The 24,311-nt window shown below is 35.8% G+C and overlaps 1 protein-coding gene across 1 annotated transcript; it reads right to left on the bottom strand.

Annotated features, from left to right (window-relative positions):
- Positions 1 to 1,600: 1,600 nt before the first annotated feature.
- Positions 1,601 to 14,957, bottom strand: LOC126382143 (protein takeout-like). The gene is made up of 6 exons (XM_050031913.1): positions 14,795 to 14,957; positions 6,792 to 6,934; positions 5,959 to 6,053; positions 4,440 to 4,573; positions 3,409 to 3,558; positions 1,601 to 2,694 (listed from the first exon to the last, which is right to left on the bottom strand). Exons 1-6 carry the CDS (start codon positions 14,868 to 14,870, stop codon positions 2,540 to 2,542), a joined length of 753 nt encoding a protein of 250 aa, XP_049887870.1. The 5' UTR covers positions 14,871 to 14,957; the 3' UTR covers positions 1,601 to 2,539.
- Positions 14,958 to 24,311: the final 9,354 nt, after the last annotated feature.

Here is a 24,311-nt window from a genome sequence, read left to right as displayed (position 1 = left end):
CAGTAACAGACTACCTAATAGAATCTGGCATTAAAATATTTCAGTAACGACGCAAATTTCAATAGCTATTTCTATAACAGATTTTGTTCAAAATAATTTATGAGTTTCTATACTTAAATATCATCATCACATCACTAATTTAAGAGCCACGCTCTTGACGGTGTAGCGTTCCTCTCGATGCTACTTTTCAGGGAGAAAAATAAAAAAGCATTAAATATTTAAACTCTAAATTCCAGATACAAGTCTCAGTCCCCATTTCCCGGCCCAATGACATACAAGAGTACGTGATTAAAAAACTAATTACCAATTCACATATCATCGTTCAAAGGACTCTACAAAATAATCCGTTGTTGCGCGTATTACCAATGTACCACTAGTGTTGAAAGAGCGGGTGCTGTGATTATGCGCATCCAGGACGAATCGAAGGAAACGGCAGTACTTCGGGCGAGGAGGAATCGATTATGTGCAATTACCCCGTCTTTATTCGCTAATCGGATGGAGTAATTGATTATAAAGCTGGTAATACAAGATCACACGGCTATTGTTAGAGAATTTATTAGTACGGTCACGAGTACTAATATGTATACACTTTGAAACCATGTCACATTAACGTTTTTCACAAATTAAACAGTAAGTCTCGTTAAATGTCAAATATGATAGTGCGACAGGGTTCTAAAGTGGGTACATGATATTGCTCATGACTGTACACGTTCTACATACTTAATAAAAAAAAAGAAAATATTTTTCATAAATAAAATAAGGTACAAAGAATAACATTAGTAGTTTATCTAGAAACGCACAATATGCTTTGTCTACCAAACTAGGAATAAACCTGTATCTTGGGAGACAGTAATTTAACCAATGGGCCTCCATTTGTATTTGCTGATAGCTGTTTGTTAGCCTGCCCGGTACTTATCTGTCAGATAAATGAGCTATTACTGCTATCAGACACTTATCCGACAGATAGACTAAATTACCAAGAGAAATTATGGTACGTTGACATACTAATTACACTTTTCGCTGACGCAAACGTTTAGCACTATAAATTATATAATTATTGTCGCTCTTTGTGAACAATGTGATGTTTCATTATAATTATTTTCTTGATAATGATGATTTCTATGTAAAGCGCTTTCTCACGCTCCCTTCCTAAGGCACACGAATAAACATAAATAAAGGCAGAGACAGTTCCTAGAGTCTAGGATCTAGACAATAGGGTTAGATGATGGTTGGCAACCTAGCCACACGAGATACTATGGAATTTGTGTGATATGCTAAGATATGTCGTCATCAGTAGACGTGGTCATAATTGAAATTCTAAAAATAAACATTTGTTTTTTGACCACTGGCTTTTATAATTTATCATTTTATATTTTCGACCCAATTATTTACGTTAATCTTAATAAGAATTTTATGTTAGTGTTCAAAAATGTAAGTATCATAAACTGGTTTACATAAATGAAAATATTAACTGCAAATTGTGAAATGAATTCCATAGTCTTTGCTTACCCCGGTGGTAAACAGGCGTGAGTTTATGTATATACATACATTTTACATACGTAAAATGTTAACTATACCCAGGTAGAATTAATAAAGAATATAATTTTACTAACAACTTTATTGTGGAATTTAAATTTCACTTTGGCTTAAGCTATGAAGATTTTCACAATTATTCCTAAAACACTTACTATTTACAATTGTGTTGTGATCTCCCAAAAACAATATAAAATAGAATAATCTTTAAATACGAGAGTAAAAATCACAGTTAAAAATAATAAAAAAAAACAACATTTCAAAATTATTAAATTTCTACGTACCAAAGCAGAGAATCACTGCAGCATATTTAAAATATATTTTACAAAGAAATGTAAAACAAATACGCATGGAAAATCAAACAAGGCACAAATCGCTCGAAGAAATACTTACTACACTTTAGATTGTTCCCTTTTACGATTCCCTAAAACGAAATATACCTACGAAACCTATGTTTCATTCCATCATGCATGCCTAATATCTTCTATCATTTCTACTTACAATACGATCTCCTAAGGTACGTATCACACGAGCGATTTTGGAATTAAAAGCTTAACGCGAATATGACATTTCAAAATATTTCTAAAATAGAATTTGTAGCAACAATAATCACTAACCCCAACACTGCATGTATCAGCCTGAAGTAAAAACTCGGCTGTATCATAGGGGTCTAAGGCCATGAATAGGATGACAGCGGGCAACGGGGTGGTGGCGACATGGCGACAGCGCCAGTGAGGGTTTCCGCAAACCAACTTATACTGGTAAGTTCTACAATCTTCTTCACCGTCCAGTGTAAGTTGTCCCCACGCGTGAACAGCACACGGTCACGCAGAACGGACCAACTTACTCTGGACGAACTCTACAACTTGTTAGAACTTTCCACTGTAAGATGGTCTGGACCTGTGCGCTCAGATAGTTGCTGTCACCACCCTCTCTACCCACCGTCTTCCATTACACGGTCTTAGATTGACATAACTGAGTGCTACTAGACTAAGAAGTAGGAACTTCACGGTTTGAGCAGCAGGTCGTCGAGGGCTACTCCGTCCACGATCTTGTTGGCTGCGTCGAGTAGGATCCGGGAGACGGTCCTCTCCAGGTGAGGCTTGGTGGCCTTCAGAAACTCTCCTCTATTCTGGTTGATCGCCTCGTTGGTTGCGTCACCTGTAGGCCGTAAAAATAGTTTATTGACCATGGGTTTAGAGTAGATGATGGGCCTTGCTTACCAAAATGGTGGCATAAATGACAGAATCACAAAAGCGGCGTTCTATAAATAAACAATTATTCCAAGCGTGATATGCCCCTTTTTTGGATGACGCATGACAAAGACATTAAGTAGAATGTGGTGCAAGGCAAGAGGGAAACCACTGCCTTATTTTTTCCTAAAAAAAGTAGCATGGAGAATGCTACATCCAAAAGAGCGTGGCTCTTAAATTACTGATGTGTGGTGGAAAGAAATACAAGATGAATGAACCACCATCATTTTATGTCTCTTATTTTCTTACTGTATCTTATTTTCTCTTTATTTTAACTATGTATTTTGTTTTTCCTACTAATTAAGGAACATAGGCACCTAGCTAGAAATCTAAACCGAAACCGAAACCCTCTTGACGCCAGAGGGGAGGATTTCTAGTTTTGACATTATTATCTTATTTGTGTAAGTACAATAAAGAGTTTAATAAGAGCAATATTGCAATTTGACATTCGCGCATACAAAATTAAGAGCACATTGTCAACAAATGTCAAATTGCAATGTTTCTTTTTACCTATATAAATTTGCTTTGATATGGCTTTTTTACGCCCCAGGTGTCGATATAATTTGTTTGAGATATAGAAAGCAATAAATACAATGAACTAAGTACATTTCGTTCCACTTACCAAGAGCCTTGTCTCCGTTGAAGAGTCCATCCAACCTGATGCGGTAATCTTTGATGTTGATGTCGGTGTCCAGTTTCTTGAACCGGATATACTCCTTCCCGTCTCGCTGCTCCACCTCCGAGTACAATACCAGCTCCGCGTCGCATTTTACTGGAACACCACAATTCTATGAAGCTCGTATTGCCTACCATAGAGCAATAACAAAGAGGGGTTGGTGGTTGCCTTAGATGCAAAGAGCACACGACAGTCCATATAAATATCACATTCATCATCATCATTCATTCATTTAATGTATATGTGTGTCGTAGATTTTACCTAAATAAACTTTTTTATTATTATTTTTTTTTATTCATATCGTGTGCCGCCTACTGCATAAGTGCGAGTGAGACAGACAATTCGCGTGCTCCCATTTACTCCGTAACGCTTACGGCTATTTAAGACTAAAGTAAAACCCAGGGGGGGTGCGGGGCGGGGAATTTCCGTTCTATACTCAATCTTTATTCTATGTTAACGGTCAAGGCTATAACATCACTGAGGAGGTGGGGTTTCTGTTATTCTTATTGCTCTGTACGACATCAACTTAGTAAGCTCCCAGCCAGTTAGGATAGGCGACCGTTTATTTAAGTAGTTTTAAAGTTAAAAACGTAGTATTTTATCACAAGCAATTTGTCATTCTTTGTTGTTCTACGTTACAAGCATGACTATTTGTTTTCACAGCTCTACTATGAACAGGGGGGTTAAAAAGGCCACACCGAAGCAATTCACCTAAAAAAGCAAATAGCAATATGAATTGCTTCGATGTGGCTGTTTTAACCCCCCTGGACAGGAGTCCTAATACGGCTTGGAAATAGACTACTTTGGGCGCCATCCCAATCGCGTCAGAGCACTGCGAGGCGGAAGGCAAGAGGGAGACCACTGCCCTATTTTTCCCTAAAAAAGTAGCATGGAGAATGCTACACCGAGAAGAGCGTGGCTCTTAAGTTGAACAGACAAGGATTGGAAAATATAGAAAGCATGTAGAAGTGGTTTACCAGCATCAGCGACCATGTTGCCCTGACCCTTGAGCGGCACGACGAGGATCCTGGTGTTGAGCTTGTACAGACCCTCGAGGTGCAGCTTGGGGAAGCGCACGCGCGCTCGGATCGTGAAAGTGTCCAGGTCCACGCTGGGAATAAAGCAAGGAATTAGGTGTTGACAGGTTTAGTGTTCACGTAGACACATAATAAACACACCGCTTGCGATAAAAGTTAGTCGAACAAATCAAATTCAGTATTTTATAGGAACACCAAGTTAAAAGTACTTGATCGAGGATGATGCTTAGTAAAATACATAATATAAAAAAAAATATTATTTTCATTATACAGGGTTACATGTTAAGTTGACCTATTCGCGATAAGAGCTTTTATATCGTTTCTAATTTGATTATGAAACACCCTATCCTAAATCTAACTGTTATCGAGATATTTGAATTTAATTGTTTTTTGAACATGTAACCCTGTATAAGGCGCGTTAGCAAGATTTCACTCTGATTGCACAGTTCATCATGTCAGTCATTTATGGCAAGAGTGATACTTGTGAGCAGTTGGACAACCATTCTTTATTTTTTTCTTTATTCCCGCCAGTACATCAATCCTCTACCAAATAAAAATGATTATATTTTCAACAACGCCATCTATTTAAAAGCATCAGAATTATTCAAAAGTACAAGAACGAAGACGGGCGACTTGTGCGTCTGTGCATAATACCGTGGCTGGATCTCGTAGAACTAGTAGTTGCAATAGACGCTCGTAAGATGGCAGTTTATAATAATAATTTAAGTATTTTTTATAATACTACTTTAAACCGGCGGAAGAAACAAATGTGCTGCGTCAGAGTCGTAGTAAATGGAATTCCGTGGTATTTGCCTACCCCAATTGGAAGTATGCGCGATCTTGCGGATGTAATGTATATAATGATCATTTCGACAAATATCCGTCTTGCTTTTTTTGTAATTGTTTAGTAGAAATTTGATATGATCTTACTGTCTTTTTTTCTTGTGCGTGGCGCCCTTTTATAATAAACTATTTCTATTCTATAATATGTTATTATTTCATTTTACCCTAGTCAAAACAAACAACCTGTTGGTATATTTAATAAACCGCGGCCAAATATGTCCATATTGAGATTATTGAGCATACTCCATCACGATGTTGACCCAATGTGGTGGATTTAGAATGCTCCACAGTAAACCCTTTTAGAGTAAAAGTCGTATTCACTTCTGCTACCGTGTGGGTTGTGAGGTGGATTACCAACCTCGTCAACCCTGATGTCAGGGATATTATTGAGCCGCAAAAGGCCCCCAACATGGTTCATGTAACGACTACTTACATCAGTAAGTAGCAAATAAAAATACTCAAGCAAGATTCAGATAATAGTTCTTCAAGATCCTTTTAAAAGTACCCTGACCCAGACCCTGGGTAGCGCGTTCCACAGTTTGATGCCCTGCACGGTAAAAGAGTCCCCGTACAATTTCGTAGAATAGGTGTAGTATTATTAGATGGTAACACTCACTTCAGACTCTTAATAGTGAAGTCACCACCTCCAGACACCTTCACATCTTTGGCGGACGCTCGGAGATTTGCTAATTCACCTTCAGTCGTTTTAATCTGAAAATATTATTTTAATATCTATATCATCATCTCCTTGGTATAGGTAAGTACATATGATAATTATTTTCTAATAACTTTTCCCAGCTGTCTAAATCTACACAATCTGTGGCGTGGCACCACATTAAACAGCCCAGGTTTATTCAAAAACCCACAAACATAACTTAAACAGCCTGTATACGTCCCACTGCTGGGCACAGGCCTCCGCTCAATCAACCGGAGGGGGTATGGAGCATACTCCACGCTTCTCTATTACGGACTGGTGGAGGTGTTTTACGGCTAATAGCCGGAACCGACGGATTAACGTTCCTTCCGAAGCACGGAATCATCTTACTTTTATGGACAATCAGATCATTCAAGCCTGTAATGTTTTTACCAAAGAAAGGACAGTCTCATAAAGTGATTTCGACAATGTCCCCATCGGAAATCGAACCCGAACCTTCAGATCGTCCAAACATGAATGGATGATGATATTGATGATACAAACATGAATTCTTAAATAAATTATAAGTATCAAAAGTGTCTGCAAGATCTGCTTTTTTGAGACTCTGCCCACCATATTCGGGATTACGCGTGTGTGTATATATATGTATGAATTGGACGTCCAATCGAAAGTGATTTCGACAACGTTCCCATCGGGAATCGAACCCGGGCGTCCAGATCGTGAGCCCAGCGCTGTTACCACTAGACCATAGAGACTGTTAATAAAAACACATTTATGTGTTAATGGTATGGTACCTCAGGGATGTAAAAGGGCTCGATGCTGGGCACGTTGAGTTCGGGGATGCCCGCGATCAGCTTGGGGCGCAGCGCCTCCACCGCCTCCCGCGCACACTTGTCGATCGTGCTCTGGTCGCGCTTGCATAGCGTTATGTAGCTCGCTGGAACAACACATACCAACACTACATTAGTAGGTACTATATTAGACAGGGTGGTGGAGTAAGCTCCATACCCCTATAACGCCCATACTTACTATACTTTATCACTGTACTTTTGTTATTTTTTTACTTTTTTAAAGCAAAGGTTGGTGGTAGAGCGGGCAGAAGAAAACTTAGAAGGACCGCTCTACTCTGTACCGGCGTGCGCGTAAGAAACGATTAAGAATTTTGAAGAAGGAGGATAGTGACACAGTGTGTGTCAGGATCAAAGCAAATGGGGTTCCATAATCTTTGCTTACCCCGGTGGGAAATAGGCGTGAGTGTGTGTGCTTTTTAATTTAAAAACACCTCCACTAACTCGCAGTGAAGCAACGTATGCTGCATTTTCCTCTTCCGTTCATTCTTCGAGGGAAGTATAATATGTACGCAGCAGTGGAACGTATGTGAGCATAGGCTGTTTATGTGATGTATTATTCGACTATATATAAACATCGTATATAAGTCTCCTCTGAATCAACCGGAGCGAGGGGATATGGAGCATACTCTATCACACTGCTCCAATGCGTGTCAGTGGAGGTGTGTTTACAGTACAGTGCAGTCGAATACATTCTCAACACCGGCGTTCATAAACGAGACTATATAATAATTAACTTATTCAACAGGAAGACATTCTGAGCAAAAAATGGAAAAAAAAACATTTTATCACGTTTATGCAAGTTACTGTTCATTGTGTCAATGTTCACAAGTTTAGAGCAACCTGTCATTAATTTATTAATTTAATTTAATTTTATATTGATTGTCCTTTGCTTAGGAACTTTCTTACATAATAAATAAATATGCTTTTCCATTTCAAAAGTAATTATTTCGTTCTTCTTCTTATCGTGTGGGTTTTAGAATACCAACCTCATCAACCCTGGTGTTAGGGTTAGGGTTGAGCCGCCAAAGGCCCCTGACATGGCTCATGTAACGATTACTCACTTACATCAGTAAATAGTAACCGAGACCAACGGCTTAACGTGCCTTCCGAAGCACGGATCATCTTGCTTTCGGACAATCAGGTGATCAGCCTGTAATGTCCTAACCAAACTGGAGATCACAAAGTGATTTTTGTGATATGTCCCCACCGCGATTCGAACCCGGAGCCTCCGGATCGTGAGTCTAACGCTCAACCACTGGACCACGGAGGCCATAATTATTTCGATAACAAAGATAATAATGAAACGGAGAATGAGATAGAAACACCAGGATGCTTAAAGTACTAATGTAATGTACTCGTAACAGGTGTAGCCTGGCTAAAATTACAGGCTACGTTCACACTTACGTAATTAATAATTATTGACTAGAATCCGGTGAGTAGATTAGCTCACTTAGCTCAGAGGCTCACACCCGGTCACGCCGATATACAACGACGCATACACACGAGGATTACAACTTTAACGAGAAATATTATACATAACGTTTTTCTTTTCTATTCCATTCTTCTTACATCTTCTTCTTTATAAACTAGGTATTGTAGTACTGTCATGGTTTCCTTTCTTCCATAGTAATGTATGTATATATTTACGTATTTATATATTATTGTAATCATTATTTATTGTCTTCTATGTATTGTTTTTAATTTAATATTACAGTTTATCTAGTTATAAGTACTTATATTTTTAAACATTTTATTATTATTATTATTATTTTGCACTGTCTATCCCGCTACATTTTTCATTAAATTCATATCCTATACCTAAAGGTTGCCTGGAAGAGATTGTTACCTTAGCAATAAGGCCGCCTGTTGTACTACCAATTTAATTATAATACTAATGTATTTTTTTTAATGTGATTCAAGTGCAATAAAGAGTCTTTGTATTGTATTGTATAATATAAAGTATTACTTCTACGTATAAATTTATGGCTTTTCCCGTTGTATCTACACGGGTATTACACCTAATAGGTCAAACGTTTTGAATAAATTGTAAACTTGCTTATAATGTTAATAGCTAGTTTTATTTTATATGTAGTCAGAAGTAAAGTATGTAAGTAGAGAAGAGAAATAATTATGTATGGATTAAAGCAAATGAAATGCCATAGCGTCTGCGTGCCCCGGTGGGAAATAGGCGTGAGTTTAAGTATTTAAGTACGTAATCAGAAGAACTCTATAAAATTATATATTTTATTCACGCACCTTTTAATTTTGCTTTCTTTAACTGATGACTACTTGATTGACACATTATAACTATTTGTGAAAACTTAAAGAACATGGTTCATGAAACTACCTGTAAACGAATCACGAACATTTGTCTTATGGGTTATTTACTTTTTTATAATTTATATAAGTATACAATCTCCTTAGGTTTTAAGAATTTCTATGTTTTATTCTTCCGTATGGTCCGATTATCTTTGTTTTTTTACTTCTCTTCTTCGCTCACACTAAGAACGGTTGTTATCTATACATTATTTTTACTTTCGTTTATATTTTCCTCGTTTAGTTTTCTTTTTTATTTCCGCCCACTCCCTGCTGGCCATTTACGCTACCGCTGGAGGGAAACGGTAGAAAATAGATCTAGCTGAGCTGGTACGTGCTGACTGGCAGCAGACAGTACAGAACAGATAGGAATATCGTCTTTTAGTGTTGAAGGTTAAGATCCACTTCGGTTAACATAACGCGACAGAAGTAAGTGGTTGATAAAACTCCTCAGTTTCTCCAAAATTCTGCCTTTGGCTTTGAAATGATTCTCTTAATATGTATCGTATGTTCTCTTGTACCTAGTTACTCAATGACGTCACTGAGTGAAGCTGCCTCGTCAAGAACGAATTGATCTCTGATAACCTGACAACTTCTGATAATTCTTTAAAACCACTGGTAACACCGAACACAGTAATTTGTTCAAGAGTAAGTACTGAAATTATCCCGCGCATTGTTACGCAATAATAATTGCAGTCGGTAGCACAACACCATCGTACCTATAGGGCTGTGTGACTGTCGTAAAACTTGCCTAAAACGTAAACTGACTATCTACCAATTGACATACCGGAACTATTTCCCATCGGGATAAGCAAAGACTATGGAATTCCATTTGCTTCGATCCTGACACACTTCACTGCTTCCTCCACATTGATCAATCGTTTCATACACGCACGCCGATTCAGAATAGATAGTAAAATAAAATAAAAAAAATATTTGTGATTCTTTTATCTTTTTGTTATGAAAATAATTGCCGACTTCAAAAAAGGAGAAGGTTCTCAATTCTACCGTTTATTTTTTTTAAGTTATATATACGTATAACACAAATATAGATATCCATACAAATATAGTACTTATCTAACTTAATTAAGTACATATATTTTTTGGATCTCCTATCCCATTAGTTAAAAAAACTATCCATTGTAACCAGTAACAAACTTATTATGTACTCCTTGTAGGGCAAATACGCAAAACCGTGTTGCGTCAAAAAGCAAAACAAAAACATAGCCCTAAAGACAGCCGACCCTGGCCACCCGGTTTCCTCCAACCACAGCCACAAGACGTCACGTGAACACGTAATCACACCGTATTACATGCATTGTCGTATTAAACACTCGCATATTATCATACAATAATACTAAATTTAGCCCAAGCTATGGTTACTTTAAACACGGGAGAATGTATGCGGACACGTGAGGGTATAATATTATTAACAAGAACTAGATATACAGATTTGTCTTCTGATAGCACCTTTTTGCACTTTAACCTCTGCTGTACTTTGCAAATTAAGTATACTTTGTTGGCTAAGTACAGTGTAAGTACAAAGATACAGTTAATAAGTACTAATAATTATGTGTCATTAGGTCTGCTAAGAGAAATATCCTATTAGATGTGTCATATTATCAACAACAATAGCAATTTGGTTATAAATACAAGGAGCTCAAAGAATGACGTTTTTTTTCTTGATAAAAATCTAAGCTTTCCTTAGTTACAACCTCCGTGGTCATATATTTTGACATTATCAACACGCGCAAATTTATATGCAGTCTGTATATTATCAGCCCTTAATAGTATAGATGTTAAGATAAAATTTCCGATGTCTCTCTGAATACTCCCGCTAAGGGACGCTACTGAAAAGTATGGGCGTCCGAAGGACGTAATATATGATCCCGACGACACGATTACTCTAGGCATAGAGGCAGCCAATCAGCTGGCGACACCAAACACTTCAGGACCCCGATACCGACCCCGCTGGCGTGGTCGACGATTTCCCTCAATCAGCGCTTATCGCTATCGACCCACTAGGGTCGACTAATTCTTTCAAATATTTTTCCTCTCAGACGACGCCCTGACCCGAGGTTCGCGCCCAACTGGGCACCCTTAGGCCTGTTGTCTTAAACGTTGTACCGGGTGAGAGCCTTCAGCGCTCCCCATTTGTCCGGCCAAGTAGTTAATGCCACCTAAGGCAAATCTATAATAAGTCACGTCAAAAAAAATCTTTGAATACGGGTCATCCGAATAATACTTACGACCTAAAACAACCACAAAAAAAAACTTAGCTTAGAAAATAATATAATATATTTTCCACTACCTTGTCTAACTCGTTAGATATTTTAAAATAATAAATTAGACTACCTAATCATTCATCTTTAACCTTTATTAGAATTCATGCCGTGTCTAAAATTATATCGACTCTTGTAATATTATTAATAGTATCACAGGCTTTTTTGTAAATGGAAAAAATATGCATCTCTTTGAGGCATTTTTTTTATACTTTTGAGAATACTTTCCAATTACTATTTGGCCGGAAAACCGGCATTGATAAGGGCTGTGAAAACATAATTGTTTGAAAAAGATGCGATCCTCACGTTTTCTGAAAGGGTGTCGATATAACGCTGAAAGATCGTTCACCCTGGGTGCGGGTGACCTGGGGGGTTTAAAAGGCCACATCGAAGCAATGCATCTAAAAAAGCAATATTGCAATTTGACATTTGCGCATGTAAAAGTAAGTGCGCAATGCAAACAAATATCGAATAGCAATATTGCTTTCTTAGATGAATTGCTTCGATGTGGTCATTTTAACCCCCCTGATGTATTTGTGTGCCTGATATGTTTGGCTGCTCCAACGGCGGGTATACAATACATTTGGATTGTAAAAATATGAGAATATTGCATTGCTTACACACATATCCAAGTAATAATTATTAACTTATAATATATGTATATATAAATTAATATTTATATACTTTATTTATATTCAAGAATTGAATAACGAGAGGTGATAGGAGTATCAAAAAAGAAAAGTATTGTCACACGTCATGTTATGCCTTTTTTGACTAGACAAATGTGGTACTTGATGAAGTCCTGAAGGCACTCACCCGATTACATGTTATTTGTTAGAAGAAGAAAAAATCTTTTGCTTTTGTAAGTATGTTTAAAAGACTTACTCATAAGTCGATAAAAATTCAAAACAGATTCGCCACATAAAATTTAAATTATTGCTCATCGATATTACCTATTATTGGCTTTAGCACACGGTATGATTATAAATAGGAAATATCCATATTTTTCCCATTTTGAATAAAAATATTGTGTTGATCCCTTTGTTATTAAACAAAGTTCCATATCTGTACGTACGTAAGTACCACAATAACAAGAACATAGCAGCATAAACGATAATTTAAATTCTCTTCAATTCCTTTTACATCGAGAGTTCATGTCCGCAATCCTATAGCCTGATGAAAAAGACTCGATGGTAATGTTAATGCATCCTCGCCTGGTGGAGTCTCTCTCTCTTTATTTAAGAGCTGCGCTCTTGTCGGTGGAGTAATCGCCTTCAATACTCCATAGATAGGGCGTGTAGAACGGTGGCCTAGTGGGGTAGACAAATATAATACAGTCGTCTAAATATTAATTCGCATTGTTGCGAACTCTTCGTAGGTTTTGTAATCTTTTTATATTATTATGGTTTTTATATTTATTCTCTTTTGACGTTTTGTATGTTGATTTGTTTTTTCTTCGTGTCGTTTGCTTTTTTGGTGACTGGTGAAAATATATTAAATAATTCTCAAAGCTAAGTATCTGTTATTCCTTCATTTCATTTAGTTATACAGTCCACTTCATATTCATCAGCTACCACCGTAGCTCACACGTATATTATGTCTCGTACCTACAAATTAAGTATTTTGAGAAACGAACTAACTTCACACAAAATATGAAAATTAAAATACAACTTGAGTGTTACACGAATTCATTTTACCTAAATGCAATATAACAATAGCTACCTACATTTCTCCTTCAAATGTGCATTTCTGAAAATCTAAACATGATGTAAGCAAGTTAAAAATATATTATCGGTCCCGCCTGGATGTCATGACTTTAGTCAATCAATCAAGTTACTCATAAAATACCTAAAAAAAAATAATGTAAAAACAAAATGGCGCAAATCAAATATGGAATGTTTTCTTTTTTTTGTGATATATGACGAAAAATGAGTGCATCCAGTTTTGATGACAATTAGTATTATGTAAGTCTAAAAGAGCGGGAAAAATCTAATAAAAAGTAATTTAATTAAACTCTTCTCGCTAGTACGAGTGAAAAGTTTCACATGAGAGGATATTTCGTTTTGTCTCGTGCTTTTAAATATCTCAATGCGCTCTTTAGTCTGATATTAGAATCTCCCACTACGCTCGTGATTCAAATCTAAACTATTATACTTCGCTAGTTAGTAATTGATCTCAGCAAATCACCCCAAAACATAAGTTTCAACTCTTGTGTAACAAAATAACTATTTTCAATACTTGGTACGCGAATAAAAACATATTACATGTTTTGCTGCTTATTTTCAGGGGCATGTCGTAAAAACCGTCTGAAAATTTACTGTTGATCACTTTAGGACTTCGTACCATAATGTGGCTAGAAGTTGTCTTCCCAACCCATTAAGTGATTTGGGCGTGAGTTTATATTGTATTTCAAAACACCTACATCCGACTATAGTACAAATGTCAGTAGTAATGTGTAAGAACAGATTATTATGACATTACGATGAATACATAATGAAAAGGAAGCATTTTGCCGTTTGCGCAAGATTACTCGTTTGTCATAGAGTATGGAGATTACAATCCGATTATAAGTCCACCAGCTGCGTTTGTTTCTTTGTTGCTAACTATAGAACTAATATGAATAATTACGTGTAATACAAAGCCTACTTACGTTTTATACCTGGACGCACTAAATAAGTAGCATGAAAATCATAGTAAGTACTTACTATGATTTATCTGATTCTGATAATTTGTCGTTTTCGAAATGTAATCATTCTTTTTAGATAGGTAATAACAGTTTTGTCTCGGAATATCTTTAGGCTTGAATATTCTTTTGGAATATTCAACAAAAAATAATCTAATACTAAATGTACTTATTTAAAATTGTTACGAGACTTACAAGTAGACATCTAAAATTTTATTGGCATTGATCCCCAGTTATTCCAGAAATCCTTTAATTATCGAGAATAATTTAAAAAATACACGTGAAAAATATAAATTAAAAAATATTAAAATAATTATTATTATTGTTTATTCATTATTATTATTATTTTAAATTTTATAAATATTGCATGACTTATGTAATTTAAATGCACGGTAAACTATATTTTTTGTAACATCTGTCACACTGCATTTATGGCAAATAAAGAATCTTATCTTAATTAAAATAAACTTCACTTTCATTGCTGGAAAGATAATTATAACAAATCGAAATAAAAATATCTAGCACACAGATGCAACTTCACAACTAATTAGAATATTCATCAGAAAATCCAATTAATAATTATTACGTTGATAATTTAATAACAGTACCTTATAATGGCATAATAAATGTAATTATTTAATAATTAATTATCGAAGTGTACTTACGTATCTGTTTCAAGTATGCTGAAGACATACAGACTAGGAGAACGAGGAGAACTGTCAGTGGATAGTTGGAGAACATTTTCCCTTCGTTGACTACTACTACGGCTACTATACAATAGTTCTACACAATGCTCCGCGCGGTACTATGGCCGACTCGATACTCCCATACTATTTTATACCGCTAATATAGAGGAAGATCAAGGTGACGCACATTATGCATAAATAAAAGATAAAACTCGTGTAAAAAAGGCGCCAAAATCTACGATGTGTTGTTATGACAAAAACTAGCAATCAACTAAAAGGACGTCTGTTCAAAACTAATGGCATTTTTTCTGGAAGCCAATAATAAACAATCCATTATGGTTAAGAACGTTCGGTTAATAATATCGAACTTTCCTAATCGGTTTGAAAATTAAGAAAAAATCATCATTTAAGTACTTAAATAAATTAATATGTAGGTTTAGGTAAACTTAGACGGCCGTCTGGTGAAGGTCGCGGGAAGCCGCTGGATGCGGGCAGCGCAGGACCGATCGTCGTGGAGATCCTTGGGGGATGCCTATGCCCAGCAGTCGGCGTCGTACGGCTGATGATGATGAGACGGCCGTATTACAAATCGAAGACGAAAAATAAACTAAGATTAAAATAAAAATCCGCACCACTAAAGAAGTCGACAGATTTTAATGAAACTAATTGACAACTCGTAATAATCTGCGACAGTAGGAGGAGTTATTTTAAACCTAGTTTATATCATAAGGAGAATGTTATTCGTACGTTTGTATTCATCATAATGTTGTGTTTTGTTTATTCCGTACCATTGACTAGGTAAATAACAGTAGGTACACAAAATGCATATTGTAACCTTTTTGATATTGAGCAAAACTAGGCAAAAAATGGCGTTCCTTGCCATTTTTCCGGGAGTCCGTCTAAAATATCTGTTTAATTTTATTATTAAAGTAATAATACAAGTGAGTATTTTGTGTAATATTTTAAGTGCCTACCTGTTGCCATTATCGAGCAAAAAAGGACAAAAAATGTGGTTATATGGGAGCCCACCCTTAAATATTAATTTTATTTTGTTTTTAGTATATGGCAACAGAAATATATCATCTGGGAAAATTTCAACTATCTGACTATCAAGGTTCGGACGGACGGACAGCGAAGTCCCGTTTTTTACCCTAAGGTTACGGAATGCTAAAAACTAGAATGTCTCTATACAACTCATAAAAACTTCAAACCAACCCGTACTTTTCTACGAGACAATAAACAGCGTTACACATTTTAAGAATCATTTGAACCCTGGCCAACGCATAGATCGTCAGACATACATAAAAAGTCGAAGAAGCTATTTATAAGTACCCACTCCTTTTTTTTTGACGTGACATATTGTAGATTTGCCGCAGATGGCATTAACTACTTGGCCGGACAAATGGGGAGCGCTGAGGCTCTCACCCGGTACAACGTTTAAGACAACAGGCCTGAGGGTGCCCAGTTGGGCGCGAACCTCGGCTCAGGGCGTCGTCTGAGAGGAAAAATATTTGAAAGAATTAACCGACCCTAGTGGGTCGATAGCGATAAGCGCTGAATGAGGGAAATCGTCGACCACGCCGGCGGGGTCGGTATCGGGGACCTGAAAGTACCCACTCCGCATGCGCTAAAATCCTATGTACTTAATTAATCACTACAAAGTATAAAACAAAGTCGCTTTTTCTGTCCCTATATCCCTATGTACCTACGCTTAAATCTTTAAAACTACGCTACGAATTTTGATGCGGTTTTTGTTATAAGTAGATAGAATGATTCAGGAGAAAGTATAATAACATCCATTAAATAGTGGAGAAATACTGTTATTTTTGAGGTTTTTAATGTGATGTCGTAAATAATTTCATTTTTTTTTTCCTCAGCATTGCACCCGAGCGAAGCCATAAATAATTCGTTTTTTTAATAGCTCACAATCAAAAATACATTATTGTTTTAAAACTAAACGGTACGTCCGTTATGCATAATTGTTTTAATATTACGTAAACTGTTATTTTTGTAACCTTGATCTTGGCATTAAGAAGTGCAGGCTTTATTGATATTATTTTATAATAATTAATTTTAATATATTCTCGTGATTCTAATGAAACAAATTTATGTTTAAATGAGTAGCAAGGGGAAAATTCTAGAAATCTGTACTAATCGTAATCAATCATCACTGTCTATGGCACTGTTTTTCGTAAATAAAATGCATAGGTTTTGTTTTTATAATCTTTCGGCCTTAAAAATAAACCTGGCGTAACTTTTTATACCGAGCATAAACTATTCTTAGTATACTTTTTGTTAAATATATTATATTTGTGACTCGCGATGAGGCTGAAACTCTCACCCAGTAAAGAAAACCCCAACAAACCTTGCTCATGACAATTTCAAACTTATTCAGTAAGTACTTACAGACTTTATTTAAAACAAGAAAAACTGCTTAAATATGCAATAAGAAAAAAAAAGAAAAAGTCTTCGTTTTAGTTTTTTGCTAGTATGATGAAAGCGTCTCCAAGGGATACTTACTTCTATTACGACATAAGAAAATAAACGAAATCGCAAGAAGCTTGTCGAGTACTTTCTCTACAATAACAGGTCAACGTCTTAAAAATGTACACTCTACTAACATAAACAGTCTACGTATATACGACTCACTACTGCAGGCCTCCCCTTAATAGATGTGCCACCACGCTGCTCCACTGCGAGTTGATGGAGGTGTTGTTACGGTTTTCGAAGCTCATAATCAGCTATCGATAAACGAAGAAAAAATTAAATTTTTAAAGTTTCATCAGTGATATTTTACAAGAAATATTCCTCTCTTATTGCATTAAAGATCGTGTGATATGGGTCAACTGACAAAAATACGTATAACTAAGTAGAAAAAGTTAATTATGTATGAAAAACAATGTTAGCTTATTAATAGCATTAAGTGACTCAGGTAGAGTCCGGTGAAGATTTTAATCGCTATGCTATGATTCTTGTTATTCATGTTTCGTTGTTATGATTTCTTAGCAAAAACCATACTAAAATATTGTTGTGGTAGTTAATATTCAAATTTTCTTGACCACAAGTCAAGGATAAGTCGGTAAGTTAAAGTCTAAAAATATATACAATAAACCATCTAAGTAAATAAATATCAGAAACTCTGCTGCTGCTGTTGCTGTTACACATGGGGCCTTAGGCAAGTTGCAAACGATTATGACAATCGATAGTGACAGTGAAAAAAAATATATCAGCCTCTTGGCATTAACTGGCCACAAATCCTGGAAACGACGTGATGTCAATTAACTAACTTAATTTAAAGTCTAAAAATATTGTATATATTAACCATCTAAGTAAATAAATATCAGAAACTCTGCTGCTGCTGTTGCAGCTAATTTAAACTTTTTAGTCGAATTAAGTGGTTTAGAGCCAGAGTCGAGATTTGTACACGTGACACTACGATGTACGGTCACGTGTATTAATATGTATACACTTTAAAACCATGTCACATTAACTTTTTTGAGAAATTAAACCGAAAGTCTCATTAAATGTCAAATATGATAGTGCGACAGGATTCTAAAGTGGGTACATGATATTGCTCATGACTGTAAGTCACGTGTTTTCCGAACTGGATATCTTCTATAAACAATCTGGGAACAATAGCTCAGCGGAACTTAAAGAAGTCATTAAGACAAATCCTCCAGCTGACGTCATTCATTGTGCGTCCATGAAATTAATGAAGTTTCGCATTTACTGCACAAAAAACCGGCGTACGAGCATCGTGACATAATGGAAGATAATTGTAGTTCCTTGTGATATGCGCCACGGATCTTTACCAACGACAATAAACACATTGTAATGTGACAGAATTATAACGAACCACCATAAATTCATAAACAGTAGCTCTCAATTTTGTCGTATTTGAATTAAATGCCGCAGTTGCAAGCGGAACCACCATTCTCTGCTTCAAACCAACCTCAAGTCGAAGTGAGAACCGGTAGCTTCTACTTCTAAAACTGGCTAGTAGTCATTCAAAGCATATGCATTAATTCATTGTAGAGAATCATAAGATAAAAATATCCAAGAATTTTAGATTTTTTTGAAAGATGATTCGATCTACATTCACGTCTAAGGACAATGACTACTGATGATCGATCATTCATAGGCTGTACACGTCATTACTTCAATAGCTTATTTACCTATTTTTGTTCTAAAAGTATCTACAACTAGGAGCTATTACAAACGGCATAACTGCATCGAAACTGCAAACCTGCTGCAATTCAATAATACAGGGTGTTAGTGACGTCGTAACAAATTCTGAGGGGGATGATTCAGACCATGATTTTGACCTAACGTCAAGTGGAATTTTCCGTTGCGCAAAAAAAAACACAAAAAGTAGATATTAATGTATATTTTCAATTCTATACTTTTGTAATGGAAAATTCCACTTGATATTAACTCACTTAATGAGCTGAATCATCTCCCTCAGTATTTGTTACGATGTCACTTACACTTGTACAAGTACATACAGGTAAGCCTTACAAGTAGATACGGTGTTAGTGACGTCGTGACAGATTCTGAGGGGGATGACTCAGACCATGATTCCGAGTTGATATCAAGTGGATTTTCCTCTCAGAAAGTTCATGAAAATTTTTGTGTTTTTTTTTAATTACTTTCTGTCCTATACATTTGCGACGGAAAATTCCATTTGATATCAACTTAGAATCAGCGCTTGAATCATCCCTCAAAGTTTTCGTTACGATGTCACTAACAGCCTGTATATACAAGTGCCTAGTACTTACTATTATTTAGAATACACTGTTAGTTTTTGTATCTACCTCGAGTAGTGGAAAAGTTTTATGATTGGAGAATTATTATCCTCTGACCACAAGATATATTTTTTATACCTACCAAAACTAGGCAAAAGCGAATTAATAGATTCACGTGGGACTTCCCATGCTTGTTTTTACCTCACTAGAGCACAAGGTACAGATGGATCGACCGCACCAAAAAAGCTGTATCGTTGACGTAAATCGCTGTAATTTCTAATCAGCTGACCGGTATTTTTGCTTTACCATAAAAACAAATAGTAGGTATAATTTAATTCCCAAGAAACATGCACAGCCTACTTTATGGATCCTTGTTCAACTGCCTCTTCCTTTTTGATGAGAACAGCAAAGGACTGGAACTGTCTGCCGTGGTCTGTTGTTCCAACTCGTTATAATCTGAGTCTCCAAGGCTAGAGTGAATAGGAATTTCCTAGGTAAGCGTGATCCATCCGAGACCACATCGTCACTTACCATCAGGTGAGATTGTGGTCAATCGCAAGAATATTTTATTAAAAAAAACATCACCTTAAAATGTGTTTTTTAAAAGGTGCTTTAAATGTGCGATGATATTAAAATATGTCATTGATACCCGTCTTCTCTCTTCAGAGAAGAACAGACGGAACGGAAGGGACGGGAAAAGAAGATTAATACCCTCAGTATTAAATTAAATTAACGTAACATTCCAATTGAATCGTAAGCTTGCTTGTGGTTTAATATTATCGTGTTTTTATCAATATCACTTTTAACTTGATATTAAATTTATAACAGTCTTAATTGTTCTATTCATTTCTTGTGGTTTATTAAGTATACGTAAATTCGTGAATTACTAATTAATTTTAAAATATTGGAGCCCAAGATTTATTACATATTCGATATATTTTCCTGGTTTAAAGTAGCACCTTTATTTTTGCATAAAACATAAGAATAATTAATAATCTACTCTGGGCGCCATCCCATTTACGTCAGAGTAATGCGAGGCGGAAGGCAAGAGGAAAACCGCTGCCCCAACTTTGCCTAAAAATTTAGCATGGAGAATGCTACACCGACAAGAGCGGGCCTCGCTAAATTAGTGATGTGACAAGAACATTTGAAAAAAAAACTTCAGCTGTTCATATTATTTATTTACTGACCATAAACTACAAAGTCTGGATCTGCGATTGGGTAGATTCCTAGGTCAAAGAAAAATTATGAAATTCTGATTACTGAATAAAGACAAGAAACTTTTTTTTTCTGTTCTCTTTATGAATTTTAATAAGAAATATGTAATAGTAAGTGCGACAATCGCGTCACAGGTTGCTTTTTCATAAAAATTTCATAGTAATTTCGTGTTTAATAGTTTAGTAAAAATTACCTGATCTGACTAGTTGGAAACTAAGTTATTATTAAAAATAATAATCTATTTTTAGAACTAGCCATAAAATGAACTTTTAGTAGTTATTAAACCAGTTATGCAACTAATCACAACAAATTTTATACACGAAGGCTGACGAATGTATGGCAAAAAAAACATAGTATCATACGTCACAAACGAGCGGAAAGTTACAAATAAGGTCTTTGTCCAGCAGTGGGATCTCACGGTTGGGCTAAAATTAGACAATAGCATATGTAAACATATGTATGTAGTATATGTATGTGTAGTGTATGTAACTATAAGAATCCGTAATAAATGTGTTTCCGGCCAAGTAGTTAATGCCATCTGCGGCAAATCTACAATAAGTCACGTCAAACAAAAAAAAAAAACGTAATAAATGTACAAACGCAAGATAGGGTAAGTACTTATAATTTTTATTCTGTACATAAATATAAATGTATTTTCGTTCCTTGGAGATTTTTCAACGGTTAAGTAGATATAGAACAAACTTGAAAAAGCGGTACGGAAGTGTTTCAGCATAGACTAAACAATAAGTGCGGAGCGGACCCCGCACCAATTCGTATCAGCCGCCAACCTCACCCCTTTTGGATCCTACTTTAGTCTTAAGTAGTAAGGGGTAGGGTGCGGACTCTCTGTCTCGCTCGCACTTAAGCTACGATGTCTGTATAAACTGGCGAATACAAACTCCCTTCCTTTTGCCTTTTCTTTTTTGACGTGACTTATTCATAGATTTGCCGCGTATGACATTCACTACTTGGCCGGACAAATGGGGAGCGCTGAGAACTGTCACCCGGTACAAAAGATAGCGATAAGCGTTGAATGAGGGAAATCGTCGGGGTCGGTATCGGTGTCTTGCCTAACCGCTCTCGGTACCTACTTGCTCTGTGTGCACTGATCTTTATAGTGTACCACTAAAACATTCCAGAGTTATCACTTACTATCAGTTACACTTGTCCCGTCAAACAGACTCTATTCGACAGGACAATGACTCGCAATTATCGTACATTTACTTATACAAGATTTTTTTATTTTGTCAAGAATTTTCCATGCAAGAACTTTTCCTCGAAATATACGAAACTTGTTTCGTTTATCGTAGTAAACACAATTATATCCGGATGAAACTGTTATGGGTGTTTATGATGATACTGCTTTTGTACTAAATATAAAACTCTGTAATGGTTTTATTATTATACTTAGCCATTATTTATAAAGACATAATGCTGACAATTGGGTAGTTTCCTAGGTCAAAGATAAATTATGAAATTCTGATTACTAAATAAAGACACGTCTGAAGGTGACCAAAAACGTTTTCTTTTTCTATTTAATTTATTTATGAATTTTAATAAATAAAAATATAATAATAGGTGCGACATTTTCTCACGTTTTTCTATGATGTCACAGGTTGCTTTTTCATACTTTCATAGTAATTTCGCATTTTGACGTTTAGTAAAAAGTAACTAGTTTGACTAGTTGGAAACTACCCTATTCTGGCAGACCAAAGTATATTTTCCCACTTTAGTTTAACAGCTTTAAAGATTATGCCGTCATTCACTTACGATAAACTAAGTGCAAGAAAAATACAATAAAAAGGAAAAGATTGACTTTATTTTATTTTAGACTAAAATATTTTTTTAAAATTTAATTATTTTTTATTTAAAATTTTAGACTAAAATAAAATAAAGTTTATGTCTGCCATAATCAACACTATTTTTGCGAACATTTAGAATTATTACTAATATTTTTTTTCTTTTTTCAGTTCGCATTTGACCGCCAAATCACGCAATGGAAAGTGATGAGGAGGTTATACGATGAAACACGTTTGCCTAAGAATAATAGACGATAGGTAGGTACCTAGTAGGTAACAAAAACAGACCAACTCAAAGTTAGTAAGTAGGTAATGTCGCAATTCGTAGGTAAGTGACTATAACTTAAAATACCTATATTGATAAAGATTGAAATGATTTCGTGTTGAAGCGATTATGTTCGTGAAGGCGCCCTTACGAACATTTCTATTTTATTTCGTATGGCGCCTTCAAATTAGTCGCTTTACTGTCGCACGACAGTCGCTAACAAATTGAAAGCGCCATAATAGTACGAATAATATTTTTACGGTCAGACAAGTTGGAAAAATTACCGGGATGATTGGATAAGATAATCGTTTATTGTCCAACTATGTACGTATACAATGGACATTACATTTTAGAAGGTATCAACAGTTTGCCCTTTACGGACGTACAATATTAGGAGGTACAATAGATTTAGTATAAAAGCTGGTTGATGGAGACAGAGGGTGTAAGCATTAAAACAGCAGGGCTTCACAGACGAACACTATATTGTCTTTGTAAACACTATTAGTTATTAACACGTCACAAATATAAAAGGAATTGTGCTGAGGTCTTGGATTACATTGAGAGAATATAAATTATCGATGTATGAACGGCATAGGAAGAAGTAAAACGTCACCTAGTTTGACATTCTGGTAAAGGGTTGCCATATTTAACATTTAGTAGGTAATTTAAACTTACCAATAAACTCCGACACATTCACTTAGTTAAGCAGAAGTACTCATGCAAGCCATAAAAACACTTGTCCACTAGCCATTCCTTTAGATTTCTTTTAAATTGGGGGCCATCCAGTGATTTAATACAATTTGGCAAATGATTAAACACTTTTGTGTCAGTAACATAGGTGCTTTTATCTAAAGTATAGCTAGAAGATTGGAGGAAAAATCGGAATAAGCCTTTGTGTAATTTAAAAGAAAAATATATAGTACGAGTATCTACCCTGGCTTCTACAACCCTCAACCTCATAATAACAAGTGGATAAACACATAGATTGAACTATCTTTCATATTTCCTAATCAATTTATATTCCTTCCGGTTCCATAGGAAGTGTTCCTATGTATAAATCGCGTCCGGTCCTAGGTCAACTTGTATAGGCGAGTCATTCTAATCCTTACAAAATGTGTAGTGTAGACTTAATTCCGACTACCATTAGGAATATTACGATAGGCATACATACATACATAAATTCCGTTTTCTATGGTGAGGTGGAGAACCACAATTTGTCAAGATATCTTGCAACGACTTTTGTCAATGGGCCCTATCTCGGGGGAGAGCCCTCGACGCTCCCCATATGGTCGGCCAAGTAGTTAACATGCGCAAAGTGATAAAATTATCAATTCAATAAATTTAGTCAAAAAATTTTGCAAAAAAAAAACATTTCAGTCAAAAGCACATGCAGTGAACGGTAATATCAATTCTATAGTATGGACTACCGTTAAGTTTAAGTAAATTTTGCTACTGAAATTCCAACCTAT

The sequence above is a fragment of the Pectinophora gossypiella genome, chromosome 3 (genome assembly GCF_024362695.1).
Source record: "Pectinophora gossypiella chromosome 3, ilPecGoss1.1, whole genome shotgun sequence".
In the NCBI taxonomy this organism is placed as follows: domain Eukaryota; kingdom Metazoa; phylum Arthropoda; class Insecta; order Lepidoptera; family Gelechiidae; genus Pectinophora; species Pectinophora gossypiella.
This window is presented reverse-complemented; position numbering and strand designations above follow the sequence as displayed.